A 9,691-nucleotide genomic window follows, 5' to 3' on the forward strand; every position below is an offset into this window, starting at 1 on the left:
TTAAATGTTGCAGTCATAATTAATGTAGTGTAGAAAAAACTAGTGTAGTGTAGGCGCACTGTTAAATGTTACGTAGGCACACTTTTAAATGTTGCGTAATCATAACTAATGTAGTGTAGGAAAACCTAACATAGTGTAGGAAAACCTAACGTAGTGTAGGCACACTTTTAAAATTTACGTTGTCATTACTAATGTAGTGTAGGCAAAACTAGTGTAGTGTAGACACACTTTTAGATGTTATGTAGACATAACTAATGTGATGTAGGCAAAACTAATATAGTATAGATACACTTTTAAATGTTTAAATGTTGCTGTCATTAACTAATAATGTAATGTAAACCAAATGTATATACTATGATGGCATATAATCCAAGAAATACTAAAAAAATTTCTCAAATTATTATTTAAAGAACGTTGACAAAGAACAAATATAATATCCATTTCAAAAAAGAACAAATGCTAAATGTAGCTAATATAAATCGTTTTATGTTTTTGATAATTATAAATGTTTTTAGCTTAATTATAAGAGTAAAAGGTGGGAATTTCATTATTGAGTGTTATATATATATATATATGTGTGTGTGGTTGAGAGAGTGGTCCCCCACTTTTTGCCATCTTTTTTGTAGTCACAAACTTTGTGAAGCAAACTTGTAGCCCACAACAAGAAAAGTTGGTATCTCTCTTGTTTGTGATGTCCCGTAGGGTGTCAGACCTAGCAAGAGGTCGATGCCCCCCTTGAGACTACGTGGTAAGGTTTCACCTTTTGAACCATCCGTTTCTAAGGTGACAAAAACAGAAATACTCTGTTATATGTGTTTGCTTTATGCTTCTTATTTTGAACTAATGTTTATTTATATTTATATTCCGTCTTTGGTGTTTAGGTCAATTCCAGTTATACTAAAATGATCATGTTGACAACAAAATTAAATATTATAATACTATAATGGAAAACTAATTTTCAGTGGTAAAGGAATACCTCTTCAAACATAAAAATGTTAGAAATTTGATTAATGTTGTGAAACAATGCCTACTAAGAGCATTTTCAACTCGTTCCTTAAAATAATGTGAGAGAGATTTGTAAATTATATGGTATGGTTATGAGTGGTTGTGAGTAGTGAATAGAGAAAATGTTATATGGAAAAGTTAAAGTTGGAGATTCACTGTACATATGGTATAATTTTTTAATATGTTTTAAAAGTCGTAGTGAGTATACGAAAGAGAAAATATAATGATAAAGGTACAAAATATATTATTTAATTAAACAGAAAAGAGAAAGTGCAATGAATTTTAGTTTAATTATATATATATATATATATATAGTTTGAAATGGACTGGGAATGCTCTAACAATAACTAATATACAAAGTATATAAGATTAAATGTTAAGAATACAGATTTTATGATTATAGAGAGGAAGAGAATATTAATTTTTTTTTATTAATTTCATTTGCTGTATTAATTTGTTGATATAACAAAACTTATAGGATTTTTAACAGTGAATACAATAAATACAAGTTATGAAGAAATAAAAAACAATCGAGAGTCTAAATAACCACAATAAATAATAAATATTTAATAGTGGGACTGTGTGTTCATAATTAGGAAACAACAAAAAGTTGGGAACCGAAAAACATCAGTTGTACATGTAACAAAAATTCATTAATTAAAAAAGAAAATAATAATCAGTTTTATTATATAATTTTTATAAAAAAAACTTATAAAAGTTATTTGATTTTTTATAAATCGATGGAATTAGATATTAATGACAAAAACAAAGGTCAACAAAAGAGGAAAATCACTCTATTACCTCCTTTTCAACGATAACTAACAAACTTCCACTCAACGACATGGATTAGTGCAAACTTTCTTACTATCGTCACTACACACTTTCGTACATCGACATGTGAGTTGTAAGATAATTTTTATATTGATGGGTTGTTAATTATGTTAGGTATAACACTTTTATCAGATTAGCTAGAGTTTACACGTTATTAGAACATGAAATTGTAATTGTTATATACTATTTATAGGTCACCAGTCTTTTCTCTCTTGTAAAGTTTGTTTAACACACATGTCACTTTAGGCATATGTAGGTAGGTAACTATGCTTATTGCCTACCATATAAGGTTATGGAGTGTAGATCATTTCCCCTCATACCATACTCTATGGGCGGCATAGTGGGTGGCACAGGGCGGCATAAGGGGGCGTAAGGGTGGGGGTGGTGAAGACGTGCGGTGAAGGGGGAAAGTGGTGAGGCCATGTGTTTCTCTCTCTCTCTCTCTCTCTCTCTCATACACACGCACACATGCATACATGCGTTTGTGTGTGTATGTAAGACCCTAACCCATTCATAACAATTTTAGGCGTAAACATACGCTCGTTAGGACTTAAAAACCAGGTCTAATTAAAACTTTTGCGGATGCCGTGATAACATGACACGACATACATAACTGGTAATTAAAAATTTACAAGCTTTACATTTATATGATACAAAGACTATATTAGACTTTGTCTTCTAAAATGAATCATTATAGCGGAAGCTTGTTCGGTTCGGTTGTGTTCAGTTCTTCAACAGCTTGACCATCAATCCAAGTCCTTCAATTAAGTTATAACATGTCATGGAAAATTCGCCATAACAATTAGTCATACATACTTTGCATCTACTTGTAATAAACACAAGTATACTTAACCCATTCATTAATACTTTCACTATCATTGTCTTTATACAAATTTTCTTTTAAAACATTAAGAGGGTCTAAGTGTTCTCACTTAGTATAATCCCCCTTTTGTCCTTCTTTTATATTTGCAATCAAGAATTAGGATTTGCACGTTCATGCACAAAACCTTAGCCTCTACGACCCCATAAGTCGTTTATACAACAATTTACTTATTCGGATTAATTGTACGAGTTAAACGATTTTAAAATTACAGATTAAACCAACGAGTACGAACCCATTTCCCGTTTCCCTGTTAACCTGTTACCCTTTTTACACTACAACCATATTGTAGCCGGTAACTTCATGGTTTGTAAATCTAATCTTCACGACCCCGTTATTCATTTAGGTCAATGTCTACACTAACCTTATCGTTTGACTCTTTATGTTTTGGACGAACCGTTAATATCAAATGCACCCATATACCATTGCCTCGAGGGTGTTTTGGTCTTTTTTTTAACATTAACCGACATCATGATTTAATTCACGTACCTGGCGGGGTCAAGGTTGTGATCCGTTACCAATACCTTGTAACTTCTTTTAGAGAACTCGACAATGCATTCTATTACCATCATGCTTACCTGTAGGATAATACTCAACAGGACAAGCATTGTATATCAACTTCAAATGGTGATAGTTTCACCATTTGACATATATGACCCGTTCACGCATATACCCATTCCGGTCACTCCTTTTTATGTCTTATTCTAACAACGGGTTATTACCAAAATAGTGATTTAACACCAATTTACCCATAATACCCCTTTATGACTTGGTCTATAAACCACACCCGATAACCTTTAAAATCCTTGTCCCATATACTAGGATTATTAGTTTTTAATTCTCATTTGACCCTTTTGGGGCAATTTGAACCAAGTCTCTAACATTAAAGATTATAACCCAATCCCGGGTTGTACCTTAATACCCCCAAATTACCCTTCTTGAGTTTTCTTAACATTTCATTCTTTTGTTAGTCATTTAAGCAATATCACAATTTGACAAGGAACTTTAGATTATAATTTGAAATGAACAAAATCACTTACCTTTCTTTGCTGACTAGAACTCCCATGCACTCCATTAGCTTGTTTGACCCGTTTCATCCAAGCCTCCACCTAGCTTGACAAGATCAAACTTTGTCCAATTTCCACAAGATTGTCGGGTTAGTCATTATATAACATGACCACATAATCCTATGGACTCATACATACCAATTTATTAAAACACTAGTTTTTGGGTCAGTTTCACTTTTAAAAGTCAAACTGCTCATGGGTATGTATATTTTCCTATCATTATATGCAATGGTGTAAATACTCATACTAACCATTTGCAAGTCCTTTAGACACTTTAAGTATGTCACATGAAGTTTTATTAGTTCTATACAATTAATACATCATGCCTAATGCAAGTATATATAATCTTAGGTGTTTACACAATTACTAATATCTTTATTAAAGTGCAACGATTTCATATATCTCTGTTGTAATCAGCCATTTTGACCCATGAAACATCTGAACTGGTTCAACATGTTCAAAGATGGATCGTAGGGGACTCAAATATCTTTTCAAGAATATAAAGAACACCCTTTAACTATTTTTCTATGATTTTATATGATTTTTACAAATTCAGGACAGAAGCATAAATATTCCCAGTCAGCATGTAATATATCCTGACCAGTCACTTTGGTCTACTGTTTTGGACAACTTCCGATCCTATTTAGACTTTCATGATCAAATATGAATTTAAATATACATATAGACCTTTCCAACGATATAAGGTCCGTCCTCTAACTCTTAACGACGAGTGAGATACGCGCTCTGCAAATTAACTATTTAAATATGTCAAAAGTGACGGATTTCATACTATATTGCACAATTCATGTTTCATGTGTGCATTTCATCAAACACTTGGTGTGCGGTCAATAACATAGCCTTAAACATAAGTGTTCTAAACATATATTACCATGTTCCTCATCCAAATTCTATTATTCAATATTAATAAGTTCAAACCAAACAATTTCATTTAGTCTAGCAATAATCTTAACATTTAAAACTAGACTAATCATAAGTCTTACAAGTTATATATGGTGATTCTAACACATATACATGCTTAATTTCAGATTATTCAACATAACTAGTTTTCTCTCAATCTTGAAATTATTCATAATTGAAGATATTTGAACATACCTTATGTTCACCAAGTTGAGTTGAGCACAACCTTGCTCACATTCACGGTTTTATTATTCAATTTGTCTTCCAATTTGAAGAATTTGAAGAACTAGGGCTCTCCCTCCCCACACACACACACCAAGTGTGTGTGTTTTAATTTATTTTCCCTTTTAATGTTTATTCTTTCCCACTTGACAACTTCAACCCCTCATGATTAATAATTTATCTAGTGTAAGAATTTTTGAAATATATAAATATTTCACCATTATTAACTTAAGTACTAACTATGTTGATATTATCCTAGTTTCGTGTTTCAAACTTTTCATGTTTCATACTCGACACGATTAATATAATATTTTGGGGTGTTACAATGTAATGAGACGAGAAAAGGGGCTTTAAATCACAACGCAGTGTTATTGAGAGGGCCGGGCTTCAAAGCTCATTTCCTACGTAACGATGATGTGAAGAGGCTTTAAAGCCCCCCTCCATAATAAACAGTCTCACGAAATAATCCTGCGTGGCCACGCCATCATGCATGATCTCATTGAAACACAACCACCCTCTCCTTCACTTCATGCAAGACGTGAGGGGAACGACCACCCTCACGCACATCACGATGCCTTCCTTTTCCTTCCCAACCAAATTTCCAACAGTAACTTTTAAAAAATTTGTTTTATTTATATATATTATATCATTTCCAATTTTCAAATCCATTTCCATTTTTCAAATCCATTTTCAATTTAACATCATATTCATTTTCATTATTTACCATATTCATCTTCATCATTCTCTATCCATAAATGGATCCCAACTTTAACCTGAACCGATATCGATGTCGAAAATAATGAAGAAAAAAAATTGTCCAAAAATACGGCACAACGGATTAGGTTTTTTTAGTTTATGATTTGTATTATTTTAAAATTAAATGTGATTGTTTCCAATCGTATTAGTTCATTTCTGGTTGTATTAAATATTATATTGACAAAATATTAAATATAAATCAAATTAAAAAAAGTAGAAATAGAGAATGACCCGTACCCCATAGAAAAATAGGTTGAGTGATGTGGCGTTAATATTATGAATATAATAAGAGTACTGAGTAGTAGACTATAACGTATAGCCTAATATTCATTAAAAAGTAAAACTTCATCGTATAATGGTCAAGTTTTCGTATATGTTTTATGGTTTTATCAAAGTCATTAAAAAAGTTTTAGTCCCTTTAAAGTTACTAAATTCTTATCAGTTCTACTTCTACATGAGTTTTCCATAATAATATTTTTTCTAAAGTAAAGTGAAACGAATAGAAAACATATACATAAATTTTGAATGCTAATAATGTTAACTGTTTTCCAATTAACTAGTAGCAAAGAATAGAAGATGACAGTAATTAGTGAATAAAGAAAACTTATTAAATATTAAACAACCAAGTTTTATAACTTTTAAGTTTAAGGAATTAAATTAGAAAAGAAAATCATTAAACAGTAACCAATTCACATATGTTTCATTTTCCTTAACTAAAAAATTTAAACACTTAATATAAGTTGGCTGGCTTTAGAGGGGGAAAACGTGATAATCTACAGGTATGTTTGGTTAGAAGACAGAAGTAATAGAATGAAAAGGGAATGAATGGAATGAATAAGGGCTTGTTTGGTTAACCTATGGAAATAGAATGAATAATTATGTTGTTTGGTATCCAATAAAATATTGTAGGAATGATATAGAAATAATAAAAGTATTCTTATCCCAATAATAAAAGTACTTTCTTCACTACGAACGTTACTGATTCTCACGTCGGAGGGTGGTTACAGGAAGACCCCCCACCTTGTCCTTCCTGTAACGAGACTCACGGTATCTGTTTTGCAGGTTCCGGTCATTGGACTTTGGGAAGTTGTGCTCATACTGTGTTAGTAGTTATCGTATTTTACCCCGTGGACTCATTGGATCCAGGACCCATAACTGGGGAATGGATCCGTATTTCTTCATTGACGTCATCCGTTTTGGTGTTAGAACTGCACAATTTTTTCTTCATTGGTTTTTTCGGTTCGTGTAAAGTATGAGTAAACTTCCTGAAGAGCCGACGGGAACTCCTGTACAAACACCACGTGTCGATAATACTGAAGCATCCGAAGGATTTGCTTCCAATATTTTTGCATGTGGTTTGGCTTCGGCTTCACGTGCCACCGGTGTAACGGCGGAAGGTCGTACCCTTGAGCGTGTTGTTGCACCAGCCGGACCAACTCCCACCGATTTGGGACGTATTGCGGCTCCGGAGAGTTCCAACTTGGCAGGTCAAAGACGAATTACGAGAGAGACTTGCCGTACTAGATCAGTTCTGGATCTAGAAGACGATTCCGGAGATTCTGAACTAGCGAGATCTCATCGTCAGGAGTCCAGATCTCCAGGACTGTTGTCTACGGACGAATGGCTCCGCGTGCAACAGGAAAGTTTGGCGGCTGAATATGAACGTAGGGTACGTAACGAACGTTATCATGCCCGTACTTTGACTTACGAAGAGTCTCCTCAGAGGTCTCTTTCTCCTCCTCCAACGGTGAGAGGAAGCCAAATTCGTTATAGCCAACAAACTGATCAAGAATTCATTGAGCCACGAAGGTTACGCCCTCGTCCTCGTATAGACATGCGGATCCCTTCCTATTTGGACGAATATGACAGTTATGACTCAACCTATCACCTTGAAGATAACTTCTATACGGGTAATAGCAGGATGAGTTCAGGGCAAGAAGCAGTCGTCCGCGTGATGTTGTCCGCCATACCGAATATCACAGCGATTCTGAGGAAGATTTCACCAAGCCATACCGTCCGACAACCTTTGCCGAAAAGTTGAAATTTATAGCTAGCACTGCGACAACACCCTTTCCTGTCAATGCTAAGATACCTACAACGGTGGGTAGATACAATGGCATGACTGATCCTAGCGATCATCTGCAGAACTTCGTGGCGGTAGGTGGTGTGAGCGGATGGACGCTCCCCTATTGTTGTCATATGTTCGCATTGACACTAACAGGGGCAACAAGGGAATGGTTCGAAAAACTCCCTGATGGTCAAATTTCTAGTTGGGATGATCTGGTGAAGAAATTCTCACAACAGTTCAGCCAACAGAAGAAGCACACGCGTGACCAATCAGAAATTCTGGATGTTGTCCGCCGAGATAATGAATCCATCGAAGATTTTATTACCAGGTTTAATGACGAAAGTCTAAACATTGGTGGGATAAGCAAGGACATGCTTCGCGGTGCCTTCCGCAAGAATGTCAAGTGTGACGAATTGATCCGCACACTCACTGGTCGTGATGGGATGCCAAAGGAGTGGGATGATCTTATGACCGCAGCAAAGCTATTTGCCAATACTGAAAAAACATTGGGAAACAACAGTTCAAGACAAAAATTCAAAGTCGAGTTTCAAACTCCACGACCCAATAAACAGGCAAAGGGACCAATCTGGTCAAGACTTCAGCCAAATATAGAGGCATCAAAACCATTTGATGCAAGATCCCTCATCGGTAATAAGAACAAAGCAGGACCAGTAAGTCGAGGTCCTAACAAATGGACTCCTCTCTCAAGAACTCCCGCCGAGATTCTCACCACTGAGAATGTAAATTTTCGAAAACCACAACCGCTCACAAGGAGATCGTTCCTTGATAATAAAAAGCATTGTTCGTTTCATAATAACATCAATACGAATGAATGCAATGCTCTAAAAAGCGAAATTGAAGCGGCTATGAAGTCCGGTAAGCTAGGACACCTGGTGAAAGATGGAAAGTCGGGGACTGGTAAAGCTCCTATGTGGGACAACCAGGGCCCATCCAAAAAACAAGTCAAGGACTTGAACGTCCATATGATCCAAGGCGGACGAAAGACGGGAGGAAAGAGAGGAGAATGTGATGAGGAAGAATGGAAAAATGAACCAGCGATTTTTCCGCGAGTCAAAGGCGGTCCCAGTAACAAAAATCCCTTAATTATCACTGCTGTTTTTGGTCATTATCGTTCCCAATATGTTTTATTTGACACTGGAAGTACATAGGACATCATGTACGAACAGTGCTTTGAGTAATTGGATGACGAAGATAAAGAAAGGTTGAAACCTATTCATGCTCCAGTATCAGGATTCAGAGGAGAAATAATGCATCCGCGAGGGGTGATTTCTTTCCCGGTTACCTTGAGTGATGGGGTTCGCTCAAGGACTGAAGAAGTTGAATTTTTAGTTCTGCCAGCAACATCGAAACATGATAACATCCTTGGGCGAGAAGCCATTGGTGACTTCAATGCTCATCCGTCAACTGCTCACGGCGCGGTGGGAGTTCCAACACCCACCTGTGTGGCAATAATTCATGTCAATCGACATTGCTTTGCAACTGAGAGTTCAAAACCCAGCAAGATTCCAAAACAGGCTCAACGAACTGAGCCTGAAAAGTAGGTTTTGAACAAGAAGTTTCCTGATCAAACTGTAACAATCAGACCTGCTATCTCCGAGATAGTAAGAACTTTTCTGAAGCAGCTGTTGTCAAAAAATATTGATGTCTTCGCATGGCAGCCCGCGGACATGTCTGGTGTCCCGCGGAGCATTGCGGAACACAAACTGAGGGTAAACCCTATGTTTATATTGATTGTTCAAAAACAGCGTAAGATGGGTCCGGAACAAACAAAAGCAATGAATGAGCAAGTTCAGGACCTCTTGCAGGATGGAATCATCCGACCAATTCAGTATCAAACCTGTGTCGCCAATCCGGTTATAGTTCCCAAAAGCAATGGGACGTGGCGGATGTGCATAGATTTCAAGGATCTTAACAAGGAGTGTC

At 35.8% G+C, this 9,691-nt stretch overlaps 1 protein-coding gene and 1 long non-coding RNA gene across 2 annotated transcripts; one reads left to right on the plus strand and one right to left on the minus strand.

The window, feature by feature from the left end:
- Nucleotides 1–3,108: 3,108 nt before the first annotated feature.
- LOC143629824 (uncharacterized) lies at nucleotides 3,109–4,993 on the minus strand. Its single transcript, XR_013153032.1, has 3 exons — nucleotides 4,897–4,993; nucleotides 3,757–3,844; nucleotides 3,109–3,294 (listed from the first exon to the last, which is right to left on the minus strand). It is a non-coding gene; the product is annotated as an uncharacterized LOC143629824 (long non-coding RNA).
- A 2,804-nt stretch (nucleotides 4,994–7,797) lies between these two features.
- Nucleotides 7,798–8,916, plus strand: LOC143629806 (uncharacterized). The gene is made up of 2 exons (XM_077098978.1): nucleotides 7,798–8,291; nucleotides 8,385–8,916. The coding sequence occupies exons 1-2, from the start codon at nucleotides 7,798–7,800 to the stop codon at nucleotides 8,914–8,916; spliced, it is 1,026 nt and encodes a 341-aa protein (XP_076955093.1).
- Nucleotides 8,917–9,691: the final 775 nt, after the last annotated feature.

Source organism: Bidens hawaiensis, unplaced genomic scaffold, assembly GCF_021521415.1.
Source record: "Bidens hawaiensis isolate Kalapana, Puna unplaced genomic scaffold, B.hawaiensis_p1.1 tig00005467_1, whole genome shotgun sequence".
NCBI classification, from domain to species: domain Eukaryota; kingdom Viridiplantae; phylum Streptophyta; class Magnoliopsida; order Asterales; family Asteraceae; genus Bidens; species Bidens hawaiensis.